We start from the raw sequence: 27,142 nt of genomic DNA on the forward strand, positions 1-27,142 counted from the left end.
TGATCTCTTCAAAGAAACAGGAAAGCTGGGATGGACAACCTCAATAGTTCCTATAGAACAAAATCACATAATTGGAAGTGAAGAAAGTGCTCCTGTAGAGAAGGCCCAATATTAGAGATTGGTAGGAAAATTGATTTATCTATCACACAAGACCAGACATTGCTTATGCAGTTAGTGTTGTGAGCTATTTTATGCATGATCCAAGAGAGAGAAACATGCAAAGCAGTTGACAAAATTCTCCAATACTTGAAGTCAAGTCCAGGAAAGGGGCTATTATTCAAAAGGGAAGACACATTGACTATGAAGATATATACTCATGCTGACTATGCAGGTTCTATTACTGACAGAAAATCTACTTCTAGGTATTGTGTGTTTCTTGGAGATAGTCTGGTAAAATGGAGAAGCATAAAACAAGATAGACTATCTCGTTCTAGTGCAGAAGCTAAATTTCGAGCTCTTGCTCAAGGAATGTGTGAAGGACTCTGGATGAAAATCATTTTGGAGGATCTTAAAGTCAAAGTGGAGAACCCAGTGCAACTACATTGTGACAATAAGTCTGCCAAGACAAAACCAAACACATTGAGATTGACAGACATTTCGTCAAAGATAATCTTGACAGAGGCTTTGTGATTACAACTTATGTTCCTACAGAACTTCAAATAGCAGATATTTTTACAAAAGGGCTTCCTCCGGATAGATTTCAAGATCTTGTAGGCAAGTTGGGAATGATTGATATTCATTTATCAACTTGAGGGGGAGTGTTGTAATTAGAGAAGATATCTTTAGAATCTTCCTAATTAGAGAAAATAGATATATAATCTTCTATTTTATTTTGTTTATCTAGTTTTCCTATTTTCCTTCTTAGGAGAATTAGATTGTTACAAATAGAGGATATGAGAATGTACTTTTTATGATTATGAATAATAAAATCAGTCCTATTTTCAACTTAAACCCATACCTTCCTAGTAGAATCATCAATGAAGGTGAAATAGTATCGTGATCCTCTTAATGATGAGACTGATTCTGGCCCATACACATATGTATGAATAAGCTCCAACTTCTCAAGCTTGGGCATCCTCCCTGTCATGGCAAAAGTAACTCTTTTCTGCTTCCCAAACACACATGGTTCACAGAAACCAACTTCTACCTCTTTCAGTTCTGGAATCTTCCCTTTGAGACCAATACTTTCATATCCTTCTCGCTCATGTGACCAAATCTTTGGTGCCAAAGAGTCAAAGAGTGACAAACATCATCACTAATTGAATTTACTTCTACTGTAGCTAATTATACCATGTAAAGGGTTCATTTCTTCCAACTTCAAGCAACAAACCTCCTTCCATTGACCATCTCTGAATATCACTCTATATCCCTAAACGTCCAACATGCCAACAAAGATTAACATTCTCTTGAGTCTTGGAACATATGTGACATCCTTCAATGTCCAAACTATACCAGTAGAAGTTCTAAGATTTATATCTCCCATGCTTGCAATGTCTAAAGCTTGACCATTTTCTAGACAAACTTTGCCAAAATTTCCGGTTTTGAAATTTTTCATCAAGTCCTTGCAAGTAGAAGCATGAACGGCACACCAAAGTCCATGATCCAGGATTCAAACATGCTCTCAACACAACAAATCAATGTATCATCAATATTTTTTATGTGCTGCATTAACTGTATTTCATGCCTTTTTTCTTTATTAGCAGTAGGAGTAGTACACTGATTTCTAAAATGGCCGTTATGTTTACATTTCAAGCAGGTAATATCCTTGCGATTTTGGACTGTCCATGCTTCTTGGACTTTGATCTGCCACGGCCAGAACCTTGCCTCTTTCAGGCCTTCTGCCTCTACTTTCAGTGCTTGTAAAAGGAACATGTTGATTCTTCAACATTCCTTCTATGAACATCCTTACTAAGGACTAAATCCCTAATTCCTTCAAAGGTTAATTTTGTACTCCCAAATGTATTGGCTACTGTCGTGACAGTTCCTAACCAACTATCAGGTAACAAAGATAGCAACAATAAGGCTTGTACTTCATCCTCAAATTGAATATCCACTTAAACTAATCTTGGAAGCCAGGAATTAAATTCATTCACATGATCTGTAACACTATCCCCTTCTCGCATCTTTGTATTACTGCAAATCAAGAATACCTTGTTTGATGTCGATGGCTTTTCGTACATTTTTTATAGTGCCTTTATCAAACCATATGTCGTCATACTCTCATTGACAATATTGTAAGCAACATTCTTTGCCAATGTTAATCTGACAACACCTAAAGCTTGTCGATCTATCAACTCCCAATCTACCTGAGACATTTTCTGGTTTATTCTTAGACAAAGGTTGGTACAATTTCCTTTGATACAAATAATCCTCAATTTGCATCTTCCACAATCCGAAATTGTCAATCTTCACTTTTCTCTCCTCCACCATTGCTCTGTCTTAAGTGAAACCCTAAGCTCTTGATACCAGTTGTTGGGGATCCCAAATACACGCAAGAGCAATTCCTGGACGAAAGTAAAATAACAAGAACATAGGGAACTTACGTGGTTCAGTCAAAGTGACCTGCATCCATGGTTGAACTAGATGGTACTTTTGATTGATAAATTAGGTTTGGCAAATTAGGTTTGATAAATAAGATGGTACTAGATGGTACAATGGGGTAAGTAACCAAGGAAAATACACTTGAGAGATTTGGTAGAAAATTCATCTTTACCTGGGTAAGGTCATGGACAAAGCATGTGCAACCAAAGACACGAAAAGGAATGGAGTAAAGATCTTGTGTTGGATACAAGAGAGAGTGAGGAACCTGATTATTAAGGAAGTACGAAGGCATGCAATTGATCAAATAACATGTCAGCATGGCATCTCCCCAGAATCGAAGATGAATATTGTTGTAAAGAAGGGTATGGACAATTTCAACCAAGTGTCGATTCTTTCTTTTGGCGACATTATTTTGTTATGGTGTGTGAGAGCATGTTTGATGAAGGTGTAAAATTTGGAAGACATATATTCAAGAGCATTATCAGTATGTAAAATTTTAATAAAGGTGCCAAATTGAATTTGAATTTCAGTTGAGAAATTAATAGAGGTGAGGACCCGGTTGGCTGAATTACATGAGCAGAGATCCATTTCCGAGTGCAAGAAACTATTGACATTGTAAGAATTAACCTAGCATAGTTGTGCACGGAGGGTAGTACAATCCATTTTTTTAACTCCTTATTGAATGACTATGAGGATTTAACATGGATTAGTTAAAAAGTGAGCTTCTAGAACATTACGGTGGATTGTGTGAGGGTAGTATCCTTGAGGAATTTGTGCCAAATCAGAAGCATTGATGACTATGTTCAAGGATTCAAGTGCTCAGTAGCCTAGGTTCCAAAACTCCTCAATGAGCAACATTTTTCTTATTTCATCCACGGTTTAAAGGAAGGGATTTGAGCTCATCTACGAAGCTTGAATGTGGTAACACCTTTAACTCGGGGGAAGTGTATCATGAACATGGATAGAGATGTGAAGTTAAAAAAGTCATCTAGAAGCAGGATAACGTCAAGACAGAATCGCCATGGCATGCTTTCATGTTCGAGCCAAGCAGGTATGAAATTTATGCCAATGTTCGTGAGGCGAATGACCCATAATTCAAATGGCATTGTAGGACTAAATGGGCATGGGGTTGAAAAACGAGGAAGTGGGCCATATGATAGGGAAGCACCCATTCTCCTTATCAAGAGTTATTTGATGTAAACAAAAGGGCCTGTGTTTCAAATGCAGTGGGCCCTATAGCCGCACGCACCAGTATCCAATTAAACAGCTACATGTCGTGTTAATGGACGATCAATTCCAAGTGGAGTGCACCAAGGAAGATGGAGAGACCATAGACTTAGGAGAAGATGAAAGGGAAGAGACTAATGGGGAATGTAGTTGATAGGTTTCTGAAAATGAAACCTATCTAATTCAAATTCTCACACACACAAACAAGAATACTGATGGCAAAAAGAATGGTTTCAAGTATTGCTATCTCAACCAAATGTACACACGTAACACCTTCAAGGGAGCCTAATCCCCCTCCACAGGATAATGTTCCTGTCTATACAAAAGAATGCCAAAAATCCCCTATACAATGTACAGAAGCTCTATTTATAAGAGCGTTAATTTCCCGCCTACCCTAACTGTTAAAACAGTTACATCTCATTCTTCCTTCTCCTCTCATAAACTCTCCAAACCCTAACAGTAGTGCTCTCTTTTTGCAAAAGATAAAATCGTAGAATCAAGGGGAGCAAAAAACTCCAAGGTTGAAAACAAATGTGAATGATGTACCATTGTCGAAGGATAAAACTATACATTAATGTAAAAGGATATCTACAGTTGTAAAAATGCTTTCATTCAAATTCATTTTTGGGATATAACACTAGTAAAGAAAGTGACTACAATATCTCTGGAAAAAGGGTGGTGACATCATCATAATGTGTAGAAGAATGTGTTACCTGTAAATCCTGTATTCTTTTGACCAGTCTATGTTCTTCAATGATATTTTTTAGAAAATCCTGATGTTGTTCTTTTGAATGAAACCGCATGAAGACCTTGTAATGCTGACATATTTGAAGCTCTTCAGGCAAGAGAGATTTCTCAAAAGGATCAAGATAAAGCAACTCCCTTTCAAGTACAAAATGCTTTCTTCGCTTCCGCTCATCTAACCTACACAAAGTATCAGACATATCCTAGCAGTTCAGTTAAACCAAACCATCAATATTTTCAGCAATCATCCTTTTATTAGTTCCATATATAGCATATTGTAATTAAAGTGCAACAAAAATATCCCTAAATCATAGGGATCTAATTATATCGTTGAATCATAGCAATTTGATTATATCTTTTGTCTAAAATACACATTGGACAATATATTTACAATGAAGAATGATACAAGTATATACGGCAACCAAACATAAATATGGTAAATAAAAGATATTGTTACAAACAATGTCAACAATATCTACCAATATCAAATAATATTAAATGTCTATGTTTTACTAATTAACAATAGATGTTGTTTCCATAATTAACATAAAATGCAATATATCTAACAATATCCCTTATCAAATTACATTACTTTTTTTTATTATATTTCGTATCTCGTGTGTATTCATAGCAATGAAATTATTCTATTCTACCATAATATTTTAGATGTGATAACCCAATCTATACTCTCGTATCTAGGCTTATTACACTCCCTTACGATTTTCATCTCTTTTACCTTTCATTCTTTAGCTTAGCTTTTGCCCTTTTTAGGAGATTTAGGACCTAAATTGAAAATAATGTAAAAGTTGAATTTTGATGCAGAAAATTGCATTCTGGCAACTCTTGCTTTTGCTGACTATTTTTCTCGTAACATTTCCATAGATATCCAATTGAGCTAAGATTTGTTATGTTGGATTTTAGACTAAGAGCTTTAATTCAAGTATTAGAGCATAATTTTTTGACTCAGGTCTAGTTGCAATTCACATTGAAAGTTACAGGCAATATGCTAAGTGGAAAATAATACTCAAGCGCATTGAAGAAATTTCCTTAGTGAGATGAAATTTCATTCATATTCCTAAAAACGAACACCTAAGCAAGAAATAGATAAAGTAGATGTTAGAATAATTACCCTATGTATCAACATTAAGCCTACTTAAGGGTAGTGTCTAGTATCTATGGTGTTAGTACCTAGGTCTGCACCTAGGTGTCTAGGGGCAGACCCGTAATCTTCCATATACTTTTGTATCAGAACTTTCTTATATATAGAGTGAGAGGGATCTTGTCCTCTAGAATTATTTTACAGTTTCAATCTCAAGTGTAGAAACTAATGAAGATGCATTATTCAACTCATGATTAGGTAATCTTGAGGTAAAGATTAGACATAGTTTTGGATGCTTAACAATCTTCAAATTTGAACAAACAACATAATGTCACGATCCTTTTTATAAACAAATAGTTTTATTCTGATAGAAAAAAAAAGTAAAAATATAGGAATAATTTAACAATTACATACAATTGAAAATTATAATTTCTTCTAAGAGAATTTCAAAGACAATGGGACAATATAAGAATAATTTAATAAAACCTACATGGTTTTGCTTTATTCAAAGGTGAGAAGCTTTCTTTCTTTGTCAAAAAACAGTAGGTACTACGTACCTTTTAGAATAGATATGAAGCACATGTAGTTTCATTTGATGTTCAGCTTCAGTATCAGTGTTCTTAAATTCCATATCAGCCAACACTAGCTCAGCATCATTGTCGTATTCAACATCAAATTCCTCTCTTTTAAAACTGTATCCACTCAACTCTGTGATAGAAGGCTTGTCTTCCCCTGATAATTTAGGTTTCTTCTCTCCAATGCTCCGATCTGCTTGAGACTCTCCTAAATAAAATGCTTTCCACATATTAATGAAAAATTATATTTATTAGTTTCCCATTTGAGCAAGAAGCTGACAACACAAACTATTTCTTTGAAACTATGAAAAATTTAAATATCATATATGTCATAAGTACTTGAAATATGTAGGCTAAGATGTATTCATGAATTACTATTAGTTGGCTTCGTATTAAAAACGCCTGTGTCCAAAACAACTTTGGTGAGAGATATCCAAACCAAGTTTGGTTAATACAATATATATCACAAACAGTTAATTGAGTAACACGTGATACACATGCATATCATGTGTCGTGCATTAAATAGTTCTCACTTTACTAGTGATAAAATTGTGATTGTTATTTGATAGGTATGGCAGACTTATATGAATCAACTTGGCTAAACTGTAAAATATTATATAGCATTCACTGAATTTCCTCTAAAGAGGGGACCCAAAACAACATACTACTTTCTGGTTATTAGAGAGAACCAGACTCTCCCTCCCTAACCTTCACAAGTTACAAAATAATGACAGAAACTGCTAAAACTGTCCATTCTAACTTTATACAAGTCAGATGTAACTTACTACAGACAAATAACTTCCTTACAGACAATTAAAATTGTTTGTCATACAATAAACTAACTCATACAGTTTTTCTTCTGCTATAAACATTTCCTTTGTACCTGTCAATACCCCCTCCATGAAGTTTCACCTTGTCCTCAATATGAAAAGCAAGAAACTCTGTATCGATGGCTGTTGCAGATTCCCAACTGTTTTCAATTGATGGTAAGCGTTGCCATTAAAGTAAAACTTCCAAATCTCCCGTTGGAGACATGCAAACATCTAGCAACTCCTCTAGATAGACCTCTAACATCAATTCTCTTGTAAGTGTAGGTGGAAGAGGTTGAACTGGAGTGGTTGGTTGGACAACGCGCTTAAGGAGCGAGACATGAAAGACCGGGTGAATTCTGCTGTGGGCAGGGAGGTCCAACTTATAAGCTACAAGTCCTATGCGTTCCTGGACTATATAAGGACCGTAAAATCTAGGTCTAAGCTTCTCATTAGGTTTGTTAGCCAGCGATTTCAGATGATAGGGTTGCAACTTAAGATACACCCAATCACCCACTTGAAACTCCACATCCCTCTGATGTTTATTAGCCTGTTTCTTGTTTTGTTCCTGGGCTTTGCATAAATTTTCCTTCATCTCCCTCAATATCTCATTTTGTTCTTGTTGTAATTGATTCACACTTTGCACTTTTGATGGGAGAGTAGAACCTTTGAGCAACAAAAGAGGGTCACAGCCATAGAGAGCCTTAAACGGGGACATCTTAGTATTAAACCATAATTCTGCCCAAGACAACCATTGGGGCCACTTCCTAGGATGTGTACCAGTCATGAAATGTAAATAAGTGATGATATGCAGTGTTGAACCTGAGTTTTGTACCAGCCTGTTTAAACAATTCTTTCTAAAAATTGCTTAAGAAAATATTGTCTCTATCGGATACAAATGTAGAGGGAAACCCATGAAGTCTTACTATTTCTTTAATGAACAATTGAGCAACTTGTGTTGCTGTAAAGGGGTGAGCAAGTGCCAAAAAGTGAGCATATTTCGTGAGTCTATCCACCACCACGAGGATGGTGTCTTTCCCTTGGACTTTAGGCAACCCCAATGTTCATTAAAGTTGTTTGTGGTTTGGCCAAGCCGGCTGTCCGAGCTGTTTGGGACCTTGATTTCGATGTTCTGGAACTCATTTTTGTGTGGGGTTTAGGTTGCATGGGGTTTAAGAACCTGGCCAAGATGTTGGTAGTGTTGGCTGAGCTTTTTAAGCACTTGGCCGAGTTGGTATGTGTGAGGCCAAGTTGTTTTAAATGTTTTCTGAGTGGTCGGTGCGATTGCCAAGTTGTTGTGATTGAGCGCTGAGCTTGTTGAGGTGTCTTTCCATGTTGTTTGTGTGATAAACCATGTTGTTGTGTTGACGGTGTTGGAATTGTGGATCCTATGTCTTCTTACATACTAACTGTTGAATGATGCGAGAAAGTCCTCCTTTGGTGAGTAAACCCTATTTTGGTGAACAACAAAGTGTTGCTTTGGTGAGTAGGTCCTGTTTTGGTGAACAGGAAAGTCCTACTTTGGTCAGTAAGCCCTGTTTTGGTGAACAGGAAAGTCCTATTTTGGTGAACAGACCATGCTTTGTTGAACAGATGCTGGAGTACGGAAGATAACATATGGTAATAATGATTGGTGGTAGTGGCATGGTTTCTCTGGATTAAAGTATAGATTGGCATTAATGTATTGTGTTGTGAATTTGATTTAAGTAGGGGTGTTATGAGCTTAGACTTTAATTAATAATTGTATTATTATATGTTGATTTTGATATTGATTCTGTTAGCTCACCCTTACATTTGTGGTTGTGGTTTCGACCAACGATGATCGTAACTATATAGGAACAAATGATGTTACAAAGGATATTATTGATGATGTTGATGTTGTGTAGAGCGAGATGAGTAGGGAATTATTATCAAGGTTTTCAAAACATTGTTATTTGATTAAATAAATTATGCTGAGAAGTTTTAGTATGTTATTTCAAGTTATAATTGGATTAATTATTTTTGCATGTTTTTTTTTATTTCACGATAATGTAATAAAGTTTTAAATTTTCACTATATTGTGATGGTATCAGAGTTGTATTTCTTTTTAAGTAATGAACGTTCTTTTACTTACCCGTGAATCCTAAATTGGGGTGTTACATGGAGTCTCCATCCCTTCTTCATGCTCAATTAGATCATCTCAGTTTTGCCAAATTGCAGCAACTTGTTCCCAGCTTGTCCAATTTATTTAATTTGTTGTGAGTCATGTCAATTACGAAAACATAGTCATAGTTTCTTTCTCATAGTGTCTTACAACATGTTTCATCACCTTTTGCATTAGTTCACTCAGACATTTGGAGACCTCGCCCGGTTAAGTCTAATTTAGGCTTTTAGTATTTTCTTACTTTTATTGATGATTATTCCATATGCACTTGGTTGTTTTTAATGAAAAATCATTGAGTTAATTTCTATATTTCAATCCTTTTATAATGAAATTAAAACTCAGTTTTTGATTTCTATTCAAACTTTGAAGTGATAATAGTCGTGAATATTTTTCCATTCTTTTAAACATTTTATGATTTCTCATGGCATTCTTCATCAAACTTCATGTCCTTATACACCTCAGCAAAATAGAGTGGTTGAGCACAAGAATGGACATATTGTTGAAAGAACTGGCACACTTTTAATTCACGGTGAGCTTCCTCAACATCTTTGGGGGTGATGTTCTTCTTACACACGTTATCTTATTATATGCATGTCCTCTTCGGTTTTAAATAACAAAATTCTGCATTATATTTTATTTCCTCATGCACCTCTACATCCCTTTACCTATTAAAGTTTGAGTCTACATGTTTTATTTATAATTTTTGTACTGGTCTTGATAAGTTATCTCCTGGATCATACAAATATGTTTTTATTCAGATTCACTTGATCACAAAAAGGATATAAGTGTTTCTCTCATTCTGTTACTGTTATTTTATTTTAGTATATGTCACCTTTAATGAGTCTTCTTTTTACTTTAGCGGGTCATCTTATTTTTCTTTAGATGTGTCTCTGTCTACTACAGTTAATATTCATGTTGTCTGTGATCCTCCCGTTGTGCCTAATCCAATGTCAAATTCTCCTCCACCACCACTTCAAGTTTATAGTTGAAGACATCATTCCCAACAACCACCAAATGAATCACTTCAAATGCCAACTATTTGGTCTCTTCTGACAACTGAATTTGACCTTCCAATTGTCCTCTATAAAGGTATACGTTATATTCCTAAATGGAGATTTCCAGGAAAAAATTCAAATGGAGCAACCTCTCGAATTTGTTGTGCAGGGGAGTCTTTTGGATATTATCGTCTTTGCAAATCTTTATATGGCCTAAAACAATCTCCTAGGGCTTGGTTTGGAAAATTCATTAGCATTGTTCAACAATTTAGTATGACTCAGGGTGGGGCAGATCATTCAATCTTTTACCGTTATTCAAGAGTTGGATGTGTCTATTTGATAATATATATTGATGACATTGTTCTCAGAAGCAATGACAAGATGACATCTCCAAGATGAAACAACATATTTGCCACCATTTTCATACCAAAGATCTTGGCAAACCCAGATATTTCTTGGGTATTGAGGTAGCACAATCCAACAATGGTATTCTTATATCTAAAAGGAAGTATGCATTAGATATTTTGGAGAAAATTGGGTTGATGAATTCAAAATCTATTAACACACCCATGGATCGTAGATCAGAACTCCTATTAAATCAAGGGAGCCTAGTTCAAATCCTGAGTAGTATAGAAGATTGGTTGGGAAATTAAATTAGCTTGCAGCTACTTGTCTTGACATTTCCTTTGCAATCAGTGTGGTGAACCAATTTCTCAATTCCCCATGTAAAGATAATTGGAATACAATCATCCATAAATTAGATTACATTAAATAATCTCCTGGAAAAGGTTTGTTATATGGTTCCAATAACCTTACAAAAGTTGTTCGCTATTCAAATGATGATTGGACAAGATCTTGTTTTGATAGAAGATCTACTTTTGGGTATTTTGTCTCCATTAGTGGTAACTTGATCTCTTGGAAGAGTAAGAAACAAAGTGTTGTGGTAAGATCTAGTGCAGAAGTAGAATATAGAGCTTACCTCAACCACTTCTTAACTTCTTTAACTTAAGCAATTGCTTAAAGAGTTACAATTTGAAGATATCACTGAAATGGCACATATATTATATCAGTTTGAATCATGTCTTTCATAAGAGGACAAACACATTGAGATTGATTGTCATTTCCTTTGAGAGAAGATTGTATCTGGAGATATCAAGACTAAGTTCGTCAACTCAAATGATCAGCTAGCAGATATTTTCACTAAGTCTTTACGAGGACCAAGAATTGATTATATTTGTAACAAACTTGGTACATACGATTTATATGCACCAACTTGAAGGAGAGTGTTAGATAAATTGCATTTTTTATGTTAATTAGGGAAACATAGTTTCTATGTTAATTATGTTATTTTTACATATTCATTTGTATTTCGACTTAGTCCACATTCTCATTATTATAAATATATTATGCTATGTGTATTTTTTGTACAAAGAAGATTAATCTAATACCTAATTTTACTATATTCCACAACAACATAGTCATTCAAACCTATGGTAGTCAAATTCGTTACGCTATTAATGCCACCATTATTGGGCTCTTGTTAGACTACCCATAAATATCTAATCCCATGCTCGAGATGTTCATTCCTCTATGTTAGGGACCAGTTAGAGATTCCATATCGACTAGGAATAAAAGCATATTACAATATATAAATGAGGGCAAACCTCACGTTACAAGTTGACTTCACGAAATGGAATTAGGCGTAAACCCACTTACTAACAGTCTACAACCTTAATTTTAAACAATTTATTAAGTAGCACAATTGGCTTCTAGAACAAAGGGTTATTGTGTGAAAAAAAGTGTTAAAGATATATGAACCATTCAGGCTTCTTCAGCTAACAACTTTAACTTTCAAGCCCAAAGCAATGTTGTCAGTGTATAAAGTTTTATTATCCCACAGTTTGGTGAGGTTTAAATTTGGTGAGAAATTATGTCAAACCCCCAATTAGGGATGTGAAATATTTTCATATTGGTTGAGGGTTTTGGTGACATCAAATTCGTTGTAGAGTAAATCAGTCCTGAAATAATCATTATTCTAGAAACACAAGCTCCTGATTTTGTTGATCTAAATAATTATCACCCAATGCACAAATTATAGTAGAATAATAAATTAATAAAATTGATAAAATACTTTTAAAATATGAAGTCCAAATTACGGGTTTAGAGGTAGTCATTCAAAATTTCTAAACTAGCCAATGTTTACATTCAAACAAGAGCAACAAATATATCCAAAGAAATACTAACTCAACACAAAATGAAGAGGCAGTATTCATACAGCATCAGAAAACATACCTTCAACCTTGACTTCTTTACTTTGGCTCAAGTTGGAAGTCTTCTTAACGGTACTTGAGCAAGATTTTCCACATGCTGAACCCATTTCATTCATATAAATTATACTCAATAAAAATTTCAATACAAAATGATAAAAACAGACTTTTCTCACACTATATGATAGTACCTGAGGTTAATCTGGAGATTTCTAGATTATTAATTTCTGCCTCCTTTGTTTCTTCATAACTGAGATGTTACACCAAAGTATTGGCAGATTCAGAAATGATTGATTCAAATAATCACAGTTAAAAGGGTGACTTTTACCTTAATACATCAGAGAAGGGAGCTTCTTCTTTCAGCATAAGCTCAGCAGTTAGAGAAAAATCTGCAGGAATAACATGTAATGGGTTTTAAACTGTAAAACAATGATAGGGACTTGAATATTATAGGAGTCTCAATGTCCCACATTCATGAGATGCTTAGTAGAGGATTTAAGTATATCTGGTTCTCTCCTTCAACAACTAGCTTTTAAAGGGTGGATTCCCTTAATGCTAGGATGTTTATGTTTATGAAAGAATCTGTTGGAGTCTAATGACAAAAGAAAAACAAAAATCATGAGTCAACCAGTTACATCTGAGACGTGGGAAAATTCCAAAATATGGTTACATCATAAAAGGCTTAGGCATCCATCATTCAATCTTATCAAGTCCTTATTTTCCCATTTGTTTACCAAGGAGTCTATTGAGTCTTTTAATTGTGATATTTGTCAGTTGCCAAAACACCATCGTGCATTTTATCCTATTAGTAATAGAATGAGTACTTCTCCATTTGATTTAATTCACTCTAATGTTGGCGGACCTGTCCCATATTCTATTTCCGGAGCCAAATGGTTTGTTACCTTTATTGGCGATTATACCCGTGTCACATGGACATACCTTATGAAAAATAAATTAGATGTTTTCCAAATCGTTGTTAATTATTTCCGTCTTGTCCAAAATCAATTTGAAAAAAATATCAAAAAGAATCAGGTCCGATAATGGTACTGAATATGTGAATTATGAATTTTTCAATTTTTTGTCTCGTAATGGTGTTGTTCGTGAACTAACATGTGTAAGCACCCCTCAACAAAATGGGGTTGCATAAAGAAAAAATCCCCATCTTCTTGAAGTAACTAGAGCTCTTCTTTTCAAATGTATGTTCCAAAAAATTAATGGGGAGAAGCTATGTTAACTATCAAATATCTCATCAACAGGTTACCGACCCATATCTTAAATGGCATTAGTTCTATAGAGTCTCTATTGTCTTTTGTTCCTTCTTCCCCTCTAACAACGAGTCTACTTAGTCAAGTCTTTGGATGTATTGTTTTTGTTCACTCTCATCATCCTAACCATATATTAGATCCCAAAGCTCTTAAATGTGTCTTTATTGGGTATCCTTCTAATAAAAAAAGGGTACAAATGTTATCATCCTCAGAGTCGAAGTAACTAGAGCTCTTCTTTTTCAAATGTTTGTTCCAAAAATTATTAGAGAGAAGTTGTGTTAACTGCCACATATCTCATCAACAGGTTACCGGCCCGTATCTTAAATGGCATTAGTCTTATAGAGTATCTATTGTCTTTTGTTCCTTTTTCTCCCCTAACAACAAGTCTACCTAGTGGAGTCTTTGCATGTATTGTTTTTGTTCACTCTCATCATCCTAACCATAGTAAATTAGATCCCAAAGCTCTAAAATGTGTCTCTATTGGGTATCCTTCTAATAAAAAAGGGTACAAATGTTATCATCCTCAGAGTCGTCGCGTCTTTATCACCATGGATGTCACCTTTCATGAAACAATCCTTTTATATCAGTCCACCACTTTAGGGGGAGAAAGCACTTGAAGTGAATGAACTCTCCTTCTTGTCATTACCATGTTTGCCTTTGTAGGATGCCCAAGATTTAAACAATGAAGCTACCATAGTCCACCGTGAAGAAGAAGAAGAAGAAGAAGAGGAAAAAGACAAATTTTTTTGGCAAAAAATATGAAAGAAGAAAACAACCCACTTCGGCTCTCAAGCAAGAAAAATTGTCTAATTCGAAGGTGAGGATCCCTAAAGATAACAATGAGAAGGTAAGTATTTCTAAGGATTTACCTATTGCATTGAGAAAGAAAAGAAGATCATGTGTTAAATATCCTATTTCTCACTATGTTTGAATTAACAATCTCTCTGATAAGCATAGAAGCTTTATTGCTGCCATTGATGCCATAGAAATTCTACCTCAATCTAGGAGGCCATGAAACTTGAACATTGGAATCAAGCCATGAAAGAAGAGATGAATGCATTAGAAAGAAATTCGACTTGGGAGATTGTTGATAAGCCAAGGGACAAGAAGGCAGTAGGGTGTAAATGGATATTCACAGTGAAACATAAAGCAGATGGGACAATAGAAAGATACAAAGATAGATTGGTAGCAAAAGGATATACCCAAACTTATGGCATTGACTAAGATGAATACAATTTGAGTTGAATACAATTTGAGTTGTTCTCGCTTTCGCTGCTCATTTTAGATGGGACTTACACCAGTTGGATGTGAAGAATGCATTTCTTCATGGAGATTCCCCCAGGTTTTGAAGTGAAAAATGAAAAAAAACAAGGTATGCCTACAAAAGAAAGCATTGTATGATCTTAAGCAATCCCCTAGAGAATGGTTTGGAAGATTTACAAAAACAATGGTTTTTTTGGGATACAGACAAAGCCTAGGAGATCATACTTCTATTCATAAAGCACTCTTCCCCTAGGCCATCATTCACTTAATTAAATTAAAGGGTTAATCCTCAAAAAGTCTAATCAAGCCATTTTTTATTCTAAAAGTACTAGCAAGGCTTTTTCAACAAAATGAAGAGATAATGCTTGCCCTTCGAGTTGGGTTCACTTCAGGCAATCCTAAAAATAAATTTAACTAAGACGATAGAGAAGAAATCCATACGTAGGGCTCCCAAGATCGAAAGCTCTGATACCAACTTGAAAGGATTAATATGAAAAAAAGGAGATTTTTACTCAAATTGATTCATTTGAAACTTTACATGAGTCTATATATTCAGAACTCTAACCCTAAAGTAATAATTACAAAGAGATCTCTAGAATCTTCTAACAACTTTCATTAGCTTCTAGTAATACATTTAATATTTTACCAACTTCTAGTAATGCATTTAATGTCTTACTTACAATAGAAACAAACTAATCAAGTCTTGCATGCAAAATCTCAAAAAATTATGATTTTCAGTTCATGAGAAACAAACCTTTTTTGGCTTCATGTCTTTTAACCATGGCAAATAGTTCATCCCTACTCTTTCCCATAACATGAGACAAATCCTGGGAGCACATATGAACAATTACACTAAGCATTCAAATGATGGTTGCATGTATAATATTCATGACATAGTTCTCAAATTGTCTTACTGGGAGAGGAAAACATGGTGAATTCATATATACAGCATTATAGTGGTCAATACATCGAGATTTGTTTTTAGTTCCAACATATTCTGCGACTTCATTCCAATTCCCAAATCCATACATCTCAATAGCCTATGAGAAAAAATTGTTTAGAAACACAATTTTATATAACAAGTGATATGAAAGATAAAAAGACAAAAATGGTTTAGGATACAATTTAATGTTAAGCAAAAGAAAACAGGAGTGTTCCCCATACTCAAATCTCATACCTCTAGAAGTAAGATCTCTTCATCTGCATTCCAATCTGGACATATAAGTGGAAAACATAGATTATCCTGTACCAAAAAGAAAATGCTTTAAAATTTAAATTAATACATCAATATATTGACCTTGACATTGGATGCACATATGTTGCAACCTTCATACTCAAGAAATTTAAATTACTATTATCACAAGAATATTATTATGACAGCATGCATATCAAGAAAGCTGAGAACTCTCATTCAGTTTTATCTTCTTGTGAAAACCACAAAGTAAGAAAAAGGAAAAAAGATCATGTGCATTCAGAAAAATATTGCTATTATTATTTATGCAATAACGCAGAAGTTTACAAATGAAAGTTGTTATCATTATGCAATAGTGTCCCCAACTAAATAATTATTCAACAAACTCTTAATAATCTAATTTGTCAAGCAGCAAACTACTACTCTTTTTAATGAAAAAAGATTTTATTATAAGGAAAGACAAGCACCATACACAAGAAAGATGATTTTGTCAATCCTTCATAACAGAGTCTATGTGATTGAATATTTGCTGAATAATGTTCTAGATAGAGAACTTTTAGAGGATATTTCTTTTTTATAGACAATTTGAAATTATAGAAATTTATGAGTAATTTGATTTCTTCAAAATTTTCAAATTTCTTAAAATGTAAGAATTTGAAATTTTAGTCTTTTCTCTATAATATCTATTGAATATAATGAAGATTAGATATAGGAGGAATTCTCCTTGTGTGTAAAATACGCATAAGGTAATATATTTATAATGAAGAATAATTCAGGAAATACACATAAATATGGTAAATATAAGATATTGTTAGATATTGTTAGATATTGTGAACTCCTCGTTAAGTTTGTGCATATAAATTCATATGTATCAAGCTTATTACAAATTCTAAGTCCCCATAAACAATCTAACATAATCAATTCAAAGTCCTTGTTAGGTTTCTTGGAGACAAGAAACCAGATTTCAAATTCATTTCTGATTTGTTTCTTCCCAAATTTGCACTTCTTATTAGCAAAAACCTGTTGTTGCCACAATGTTCCCAGCACCTGTTTGAGATGACTCTTATGATCTTCCCATGTCTTGCTGTATATCAGTATGTCGCAAAAGAAAACTAAGACGCACTGCCTCAAATACGGCAGGTCAGACCAATTTGATAGATTTCTTTTGGTAAGAAATCAAACACTCTCAAAAGATACACTCTCACACACTTAGATTACTGGAAAAGAACAGTTTATTACTCTTGCAATCAAAGAATACACAATACACGTCCAAACACTCTCAAGAACACTTTCCCTTCACACAGGATGCAATGGTCCTGTCTATACAAAAGAATTATCAAAACATGTCTGTCACCAGACACCCCCCGCCCTCTTATAAAGGCTACCCAACCATCTGACCAACATCTAACTATCCAACAGGCCTCCTAACCACCTACAACCTCCTAATTAATTTCTTTTCCTCCTCTTATATACTCTTAAAACCCTATCAGGACCAAACTCTCCTCACCTAAGTCTCTTTATAGAAATTACAGTGAATAAAAAACTACCGAAAACCACCTCCTAAACAGACTTTTATAATAGTCTGCAAAACAAAACCTACACATAGATAGTTAAAATTGTTTGTCCCTTTTATTTCTTCTAACATAAATGTTTCCTTTATCAGAGTTGTATTCCATTATATCTGAGTTGTCCTCTAGTGTCTTAAGAGTTCTATTCCTATAAATATAAGACGAAGAAGAAGGGTGTTTCAAGCCCTCCAAAATATATTCTTCTCTTTTTTAATCTTAAGTCTGTCAATGTAGGCCAAAGTTATTTTTCAAACGACTTTAGTCAGGTTTTTCTCAATTGACATTTGTAGGGGTTATTCACTGGTCAATGTCTATAGGGATTTTTCTTGGTCAATATCATTTGTTGAAAGTTAGTTAGGATTTCTTTTTTCTAATGTCGTCTAAGACTGTTTCAGCCTATATCAGTCTAGAAGTTCACCAAACTAAATCCAACCAATGACATTGAAAATATAACTCTAATTGATGTTAGCAGAAATAATAGTAGCCAACTAAATTTAACCTTAGTCAATATCCATAAAACAAAATAACCCTTGTTGACATTAGCTAAAAATACCTTGACAGACTTTGGCCATAAAATAGTCCCGACCAACGTCACCTGAAAATATCATTAACTAACATTTTTGAATTATTATATATCTTTTAAACATCTTTGGGAAAGGGAGGACAGATTATGGACTGGTCTTGTAAGGAGGGGAGGACCCTAAACCTCTCTGTTTTGGGGTTATTGAAATGGTTTAATCATTTTCAAGATCCCTGTTTGTGCATATTTGTCTCAATTGGTCCTTCAATTAAATTTTAACTCAATTAGGTCCTTGTTTGTGCAAAATTGAATCAATTGAACCCTTGTCGTTAATTTGAATGAACGGCGTTATATTTTGAGTCACGTGACATGCTGATATAGCAAATGTTAACCACGTGGCAGTGACTTGGTGGCATTAAAATCATGTCGCCGCCACCATGAATCATGTCGCGCTTCCTTGCGTCGACCACTGGCTTCAAAGCATCATCTTCTTCGCACAGATAGCCACCATGCAAGCCTCATGAAACACCACCAGACATAATTGCAGAAAACCCAAACCAATTTCATCAAAGAGCATAGCGCCTTACACCTGGAAATCAAACGCAAAATAGCTCTAATCCAGAAAAATTCCCAATTCGAAAAACTCTTTCGAACCCTAAATCGCATTCGAGCTCTCCATAGCCACAAATCACATTTGAATCTATATTCAGAAGCCTCCAAACAAGTGGATGTCCGTTAAACCTTCCCCAAATCCTTCAATTTCTTTTTCATCTGCAAAAACAAAAATTGGAACCATTATTTTGTTGTTCTGACTACCGAAAATGAACATCACAAGCTTTAAAACGATACCTACGTCTCTCTATTTTGGAAGAAGCGGTTTTCCAGGGTTTATGAAGAAGAAAGCAAGAGCGAGTTGCAGTTAGACGATGATGGTCCTATGACCTCTTCTTCGGCTTACACCGTGCTTGGACTGAACCCTAACTGCTCCGCCGCTAGCATGAAAGTTGCTTTTCGCGCCAAAGTACCGCCATCGTCAACATCATTATTCCATTCACTCCTTCCAATTTCACTACTCATTGAAATTAACTGAAAGGTAGTGATAATTTTGTCATTTCTTTAACCTTTCAGTTTTTTAATTTGGAAATTTGTCACCATCTTGTAGTGAATGCTTGGATCCCTTTGACACACCAGAGTGTGAAGCTTTTGATCTTTTTGTTGACCAGCTGCTTTGTGTCGGCAAAGGTAGGGGACATGCCCTTCAATTTTTCTTTTTGCCCTTATGTTCTTAGGTTCTTATACTAGAGCACAGTGATGACTTTACAAATTTACAGCTAAATATTTGATTGCTTTATGCTAAAATCTTGTCTTAGTTAGGATTACAATGAAACAGCAGAAGAGGAATTTGGGAGGGTGGGAAAGAAGGGAATCAGTGGAAGATTGCGCTTCGGAATCACCAACAAAAACCAGCTTCAACCTCTCTTCCTCAGAAGCCTTAGCCGCCATCCTTCTTCGAGTCGCTGTTCAACCTTCATCAACCATTGTCAATGGCTGCTTCAGACACCAAGCTTCCCCTCAAGAAGATTCCCAAAAGCTATGGTCTCCCCTTCTTCAAACCCTTGAGTTGGGAGGAAAGGAATACAAAACCCACGTCACTAATACCCAGAACGTGCCACATGTTTAAAATTTGCAAAGTCAACATGCCACGTGATTGACCTCTTAACGCCGTTTACTAAAATTAACGACAAGGGTTCAATTGATTCAATTTTGCACAAACAAGAACCTAATTGAGTTAAAATTTAACTGAAGGATCAACTTGAGACAAATCTGCACAAATAGGGATCTTGAAAATTATTAAACCTATTGAAATAATACACATATTATCTCTTCCTTTTCATTACTGTTTTATTGGTACTATCACCTTCGAATAAATAAAAAACAAAAAATAATAGAGTATAATTGACTGTACATTAGCTTAAGTGTTGTAGCTTCTGTTGTTAGTAATAGACCAGTCTCTGCAGACTGTAATTAGTTATGTCAGCAGCAGTTTGTTAACAAAGCAGTCATTTCAGGTATTATAGTTGACTTTTCTGATATCATAACTGTCAACTCTGTTCTAGCAGTTACCATAACTGGTTCTAATCTCTGTACCATAAATACCTGTTGAGATATTCAGAAAATTGATGATAGAAGAGCTCTTTAGTCTTTTGTTCTTAGTTTCACCAATTTTAGAATTCACAGCCAATATCTTAGAAAAATATGAGATGCAAATTATGTTACAGTAGTACAATAAATATGGAAAGGAACAATGTGTAGAAGTTTACCATAACCCGATATGGATGATTGCTTTTGTGTGGTGTCACCTCGGCACCAATGGAGAAGCACTCTATGCAGAGGTCAAAATCTTGACAGACAGCACACTTGATGCGAATCCTCCCCGAAATATCTTTGTTACAATAATTACAGTGATAAAGAGATACCTTGCTATTAGCTATCCCTTGGACTACCACATTTAGAAAAAGGTGTTAAAGAATATGTTAATGGACCTTTTGGAAAGAAGGGCACCCTTGTGATGTGATCATAACAAAATCACCTGTAGCTAAAGTTTCTGAATTTTCTGAAGCGGCCCTTTTTCTCTTTAACCTAAGAAAGCAATGAAAAAAACAACATTACAACAAAAATATGTAGCAGCTAGTAGGAAGCATTCAAGAAGAATTTCAATGAATCCATGGGCATGCCCACAAACAAAAATCTACCACGAAATAAAATCATTCTAGGACCAAAAGAAGTATACATTTATCTTTTATGCCAGCCAAAAAAAAAACTAACAATGTGTAGAACTTCCAGTTTTTTCCTCATTTCCATCAACCTTAAAACAAGCATCTTATCGACAAAAGCTTTTAAGGATTTCCTTGCATTCAAAATTTTGACCCTGTGCCCATGTATGCCTCAGCTGATGCACAAAAAACAAACTACAAATCCATATTTCCTCAACATTTTCAACTACGATCATAGATACTCCTAAATCGCTTCCTTACATTTATGTTTGCCAATATATTTTACCACAAAAATGTTTTGATACATGAATATTAACAACCTGCAACTAAGAAGAACCTTTAACACATTGATTGAATTTTCTTCGCTACTAAATACCTAAATGTAAGCCCAAAATTTAACATTGTCCGTATTATAGCCAGGTGGAGACCTGAGTCAAATTCAAAACAACAAGAAAATTCAGTTTGATTAATAAATATAGTGTGTAATCACTCCAAACTCAAACCCTGATCCCAGTACATCCAAATCCTCTTCATCATCAATTAAACAATACACTGTCTATATTGTTAGAACATGAAATGATACCTCCTAAGTCCAGTCAATCAAGTCTGTGAAAAACTTGAAACCCTCGATTAATTTAAGTTGACCATCGAACTTAACGCTTGACTAATTTCATGGTAACAAAGTCCACACGTCAAAATTGAAACAAAAGAAAAAAAGCACGAGCATAGCATTAAAGAGAGTTGCAAAGCACGTTCCATAACACGACATTGTAAACCCTGTCTTTGTAAATAATTCCCCTTGTCACCAAGCTTGATTAATCTCACTGTGAGCAAGTTGGAAACGCGAAAACGGAAACAAAAGCGCTTATAGTAATAAACAAAGAAAGCAACCTGTGGTTAGGGTCATCGTCGGCGGGGCCCGTGGCCGACGCAGCACGGCAGCGACCCATTTCTTGACGCCACTTACTGTCGCTAAAAGGAACGGTGCTCCGATACGAAGAAAATAGGTGAAAATTTGAAGAAAAGTTGAAGGAATAAAACAAAATAAAGAATAATAAACGAAAATAATTTAAAAACCGGAATACAGAGGTTATCTTTCTTTTCTTTTTACTGTTTTTTTTCTCTTGTATCTTCTATCCTTTATGTGAATAACTTTTTTTTCAACTTAAAAGCTACTAAGAAGTTAAAAGATGAAATAAAAACTTAGAACATAAAAATAGTTTTTTGTATTTTTATTCTTTTTGAGCTTAAAACCTTCTGCCAAATAATCATGTTCAATAAAAAAAATAATAAATCTATAAAATAACTATATCGCATACAAATATTTTAAAGATAATAAAGTAGTAAAAATATAGGGATTTAAAAACATTATTAATTTGAATGGTTATTTTTAACTTATTAAATAATGTAATTTTAACCAATAAGTTTGACATCATTTTTAAAATATAAAAATGTATAGAAATTAGTATATCAAATCTATGTAATTGCTAATTTGAGTTCGAACTTATAAACACTATTTCTTAGTCCTATGGGATTATCTAAATTCCTTTATTCGTAATATTTCTTTGTTACGTGCATTGAAACATATATCACGGAATCACGTCACATTCGTCAAACTTTTAGGTTTAATTATTATTTTGATTTTTTATTTTAATTTTTGTTTTAATATTTGTTTTTGTTTAATCGTGTCTCATTTGATTGAATATAATTTCTTCCCTCACTAAGCTATTTAGATTGTGTCGGTCAAATAAATTATTTAATTAATAATTTAGCTTCTATAATTTTTTATTCAATTTTGAGTTTTTATATTTTTTTTATATATAGAGACAATGTATTTTGTTTGTAATGGATCCAATAGACATATTAGGAATATGGCTCAACAACACCCATTTATCATAAAAAAAAACTCAAATCTACACCTATTTGGGTTGCACTCCTCTTAGGACTAAATTTCAGTAGTTTAGCCTTTTAGTTATTATTTATTCTTTTGTTATTATTTATTATGTTATTATTATACTCCTAGATAAGTACTATTATGATATAAGATAGACTCATAGTTCATAATTAATCCTATAAATATAACTAGCATTTCTTAAGGGATACTCAACTCATAACATTAATACACTTGATTATACAAATAATCCAACTCTCTTACTCACTTGAGTGTCGGAGAGTTTTGCAGGTGCATCTCCTCATTCTTGGAACGACATAAAGGTCCATCCCTAACAACAAAACCTTCTACAAACCACCACTAGGATTTTGTCACTTGTCTCGAGATTCACACTCAAGTCCCAAGTAAGAACATGTTCCATTTTTTGTCAGCATCGTCCTTCACATATCATGAGAACAAATGCAAGAGACAAAAATGAAGATCTTGAATGTGTGATATGTGATTGTAGAATTTTAGTTGTTCTTACCCAGATCCTACCTTCAAATATATGGCAAGATCTGAATGGATTAGAGAATCCTAACATATGTTCTTAAGGGTTGGAACACAGAAGAAGATCCATTTGCAAAAGACTCTCAATGTTCAAGTGAGTTAAAAGAGTTTTAATCTTTTTTAGTAAAAGAAAGTGACAATGAGATGTGTATTTCCTAGTGAAATACCATGTGTATTTATAAAGTTCCTGGGCCCTACGAGGTTTGTTGTAAAATTGATAGATAAAAAGAATATCAAATATCAACAAGTATAATAACTTATCATATATATGATAATTAGCGAAATAATAACAATAATATGACACCCTACCTAGTATACCAAATACATCAGTTCATTTCTACAACCTTTTGCGCTTGTCTTCTGGTTCTTCTTTTAATGTTGGTCATGGTCAGTCTATGCTGTGGAGAGATATCACCCATATAGGTCAGGGTTCTTCTACAGAAAGCCCTCCCTTCTCTTAATGTTGGGGTCTCCTCATTAGAGCCTCTCTTTGTTGCCCCTTGTATAAACTTCTTCGGGGGTTGCTGTTGTGGCTTCCAAGAAGAATAATAAGAATCATGTAGCTAAGGGTAAGAAGGTTATGTCGTGCTCCGTCTATGGTGTAGGTCGCGCCACCTACACTAACAAGGTTAGCCGAGCTGGTGGCTACTTTAGATTTTTGTCCTAATAGGCTCACTGTCATCCCCTGCTTTTTTAATGATAGAGTGTTCTCCTGCCCTAACGAGAAATATGACAATTTTGTTTATCTTTATGAGTATTTTTAGGATTTTGGTACTTCTTTTCCTTTGTCTGACTTTGAGAGCAATCTCTTGTCTACACTCTCCTCAATCCTTATGACCTAGAACTGTTGAAGAAGGCTGGCTTTGAGAGTTGTATGGGTCCGAGCAAGGTCACAATGGCTCGATGCATGGCCATTATGTGTTTATGCAAGAGTTACATGGCCACAGAGTCAATGGATGACCAAACTCATGGAAGCCGAGAAGGAGAGGCTCGAGTTCCTTGCTTGCTTAGGTGAAAGTGAGAAGAATCATAAGAAAAAGGATGAGGAGCTCACGAATCTAAGGATAAAGGTTACTTGATTGAATGGGATAGAGGAGGCCTTAAAAACTTTACAATTGAAGGTTGTTGAGACGAAAATCGAGAGGGACAACATGGTCGATCTACATAAGGAGCTCAGTCAAAAGTTGACGAGCAAAGACTTGGAGCTAGTGCAAATCTCGAGCGTATTATTGAGCTATCCTTTGAGCTTAAGCAACTACAAAACGAGAGGAGCGTTGAAACTCTTCAGGAGGAGATGACTAGCTTGAATGAGAAAATTGTTGGGCTTGAAGTCGATGTCACTCGTTTTAATGAGGAGAGTGTCATCCTTATTGTTGGTGGGTTGGCTACTTATGATGTAGGTTCGAGAAAGCCAAGAGGCAAGTTGTTCACTTCTACATTGACTTGAACCTAGGCCAATTTAACATGGGTAAGGATGTGGTTGATAATGTCCTAGTTATCGATGTGGAAAAGATTATTTGAGGACGAGGTTATTTTTGAAGTTAACAAGTAGGTTGATGCTCGAGCTAAGGGGTTTGTTGTTGTGGTCGTTGATCAATTGACCTTTTTCATATAGGACTTTGTACTTTTCCCTCCATCTTTGTAAAGAAATTTTGAACTTTTTATATAACTTGTAATTGATGTTTGAGCATGGATTTATTTATGACGTGTTTAACATACTTCGCATAGTTGTAGCTTATTTTTATGCTTTGTTTGCATTTAAATAACTTGGTGCTTTTTGTTTTTGAATTACTATTTAAGTAATTTAGTGTTTCGTTTAGAAAGCTTTTAATATTATTGTTTAAGTAACTTGGTGTTTAGTCAAGATGACTTTTAATTAATGATATTTTCTAAGTAACTCTGGCTTTCTAACCTACCAGAACAACCAAAACGAGAAGAGTTCAATGTCTCTATTACTGTTAGTTGCTTGGAAACATTCAATGAAAACATAACCAACTAAAAGATCATAGTAAATTCGAGAGTAACATTCTTATACTGTTTATAGGGTGAGCAATTTTGAAGAGTCCATAAATCACAATATTTTTTCTTAAATAGATGTTGGTTCTTCCACAAAAAGACTTAAGCCCATAATAAGAGATGTGGAAAACTTTCTAAGCCTTCAAAATTCTCTGAAACACTTAATACTTAAAGTTTCTTAATGTGGAAATTAAATTGAATAAATAAATGAATGGCAACAACAAAAAAGAAATAATTAAACCAACTCACAATTAAGAAATAGTAAAAACATTCGGCAAATATTTAAAAAACATCATTTTGGTAGCATGACATGAGCTATGGGGTCTCTCGTTGTCTTCCATTTCTTGAACTGTTTAGAAGCAGCTTTCAGTGCTCTTGCCCATCGCTGGATCAAACCAAAAACGCAAATTATTTCCAATAGATAATGACATTCAACATTTTGCCCCTTTCATCCCCAAACAATCTCAAGAGTTGTATGAAAAAGTACATGGAAAATAATTTCATAACAGAAGGTTTTTGAAGGTAATTATATAACTTTTTTCACAAATTTATTCAGAATTTCAGATTTCTCAACATCAAGGAAAAAAAAAATTCAACTTCCATAAAACATTACCATAAATAAAAATGCCAGAAACCCATATAAATGATCAGCTCAAGCTTATAATTACCTAAAAAAATAAAAATAGTTAGTTGGCTAGTTTGCTAGATGCGTCACACTTCCATTATGCTGCATTTTTCTCATCCGAGTGATTATACTTTACTATTTTTTGTGCTTAACAGTGTTTCTTTTGTCAGCATCTATCACAAACTTTGAGTCCATGAAAACAATGCCTATATTCAAATTTCGAAAATGTTTCTCAACCTCCACATATCGAAAAGCAAAATCTGAATGGGAATAAGAAACATAAACCAAAACTAAAATGTAACACAAACAAAAATCACCTTGTTCATGATGGGGTTGCAAGCACCCTTGAAGGGTGTCGGTGAGAAATCAGAAGACAGCTTCTTGTTCTTGCTCTTGCCATGTTTGTTGATGAAATGAAGATTGAGATTGAACTTTTTCCTAAGCTTTGAACCCATATTCTTGACACTGCACCTTGCTCCCAAACCCATCTCATAGGAAAGCTTCTTTGGAGTTATGAGATCCAAATCCATTGGACTGCAGGAGGGTGTGGGAAGCAAAGGAGACCATATTGTGCTCTGAGAGTAATCAAAGTCAAAGGCAGAGTTATCCGGAAACTTGCACAGAAGCTCAATTGACATCTTTGGCACCAAATACTCCACCACTTTTGTAGTTTTCAAAACCACTGTTTGTTCCTCTTCCTCTTCTTCTTGAGCTTTCTCTCTCACTGATTTTCTTCGAGATCCCATTGCAAAACACAAATGGGTATGTGATTTTTCTTTGCGCCTAACACCAGTTTGGAAGGTTTCTGATATTGGGTAAAGGAAAAAAAGGAAGAGAGAGAAACACTCACAATTGACACGCAAAGTAACCGTTGCGAATTGTAATGTCTGTCGTGTCCCGAAAACATTCACGTGATCTCCATTACTACTTCCTCACGTAACAAAAATAATAGGATACCTAATGCCATGTTAAACAAAGATAATGATAATTTGAATTTTGTTTTTATATTTTAACATTATCTGGATGTGATTTTGTGATTGATTCAAAATTACACAAAATAATAATAATAATTATAAACA

At 34.5% G+C, this 27,142-nt stretch overlaps 2 protein-coding genes across 4 annotated transcripts in view; both read right to left on the reverse strand.

Annotated features, from left to right (window-relative positions):
• LOC124825330 (transcriptional adapter ADA2-like) overlaps positions 1-22,029 on the reverse strand; it is a 38,525-nt gene extending 16,496 nt beyond the window's left edge. Inside the window, exons 1-11 of one of the 3 annotated variants that reach the window (XM_088098479.1) lie at positions 21,874-22,029; positions 20,799-20,848; positions 20,530-20,708; positions 16,106-16,171; positions 15,843-15,968; positions 15,683-15,755; positions 12,729-12,789; positions 12,592-12,650; positions 12,426-12,500; positions 6,169-6,406; positions 4,482-4,692 (exon numbers count right to left, since the gene is read on the reverse strand). In XM_088098479.1, the coding sequence (XP_087954605.1) occupies positions 4,482-4,692; positions 6,169-6,406; positions 12,426-12,500; positions 12,592-12,650; positions 12,729-12,789; positions 15,683-15,755; positions 15,843-15,968; positions 16,106-16,171; positions 20,530-20,708; positions 20,799-20,848; positions 21,874-21,932 (1,197 nt within the window). In that variant the 5' untranslated portion in view covers positions 21,933-22,029. The remainder of the gene's footprint in view (positions 1-4,481; positions 4,693-6,168; positions 6,407-12,425; positions 12,501-12,591; positions 12,651-12,728; positions 12,790-15,682; positions 15,756-15,842; positions 15,969-16,105; positions 16,172-20,529; positions 20,709-20,798; positions 20,849-21,873) is intronic. The other 2 variants (XM_088098478.1, XM_088098477.1) reach the window with 2 other exon arrangements.
• A 3,532-nt stretch (positions 22,030-25,561) lies between these two features.
• Positions 25,562-26,942, reverse strand: LOC124825328 (uncharacterized). The gene is made up of 2 exons (XM_047297918.2): positions 26,381-26,942; positions 25,562-25,823 (listed from the first exon to the last, which is right to left on the reverse strand). Exons 1-2 carry the CDS (start codon positions 26,807-26,809, stop codon positions 25,731-25,733), a joined length of 522 nt encoding a protein of 173 aa, XP_047153874.1. The 5' UTR covers positions 26,810-26,942; the 3' UTR covers positions 25,562-25,730.
• Between the last annotated feature and the right edge of the window lie 200 nt (positions 26,943-27,142).

Source organism: Vigna umbellata, chromosome 9, assembly GCF_029865625.1.
Source record: "Vigna umbellata cultivar VRB3 chromosome 9, Vumbellata_1.0, whole genome shotgun sequence".
NCBI lineage: Eukaryota > Viridiplantae > Streptophyta > Magnoliopsida > Fabales > Fabaceae > Vigna > Vigna umbellata.

Excerpts from the sequence above, each read along its gene's own strand:
- LOC124825328 (XM_047297918.2), bottom strand. The coding sequence starts at position 26,809 with ATGGGATCTCGAAGAAAATCAGTGAGAGAGAAAGCTCAAGAAGAAGAG. Across the intron at positions 25,824-26,380 it reads GCAACCCCATCATGAACAAG|CGATGGGCAAGAGCACTGAA; the intron begins GTGATTTTTGTT and ends GGTTTGATCCAG.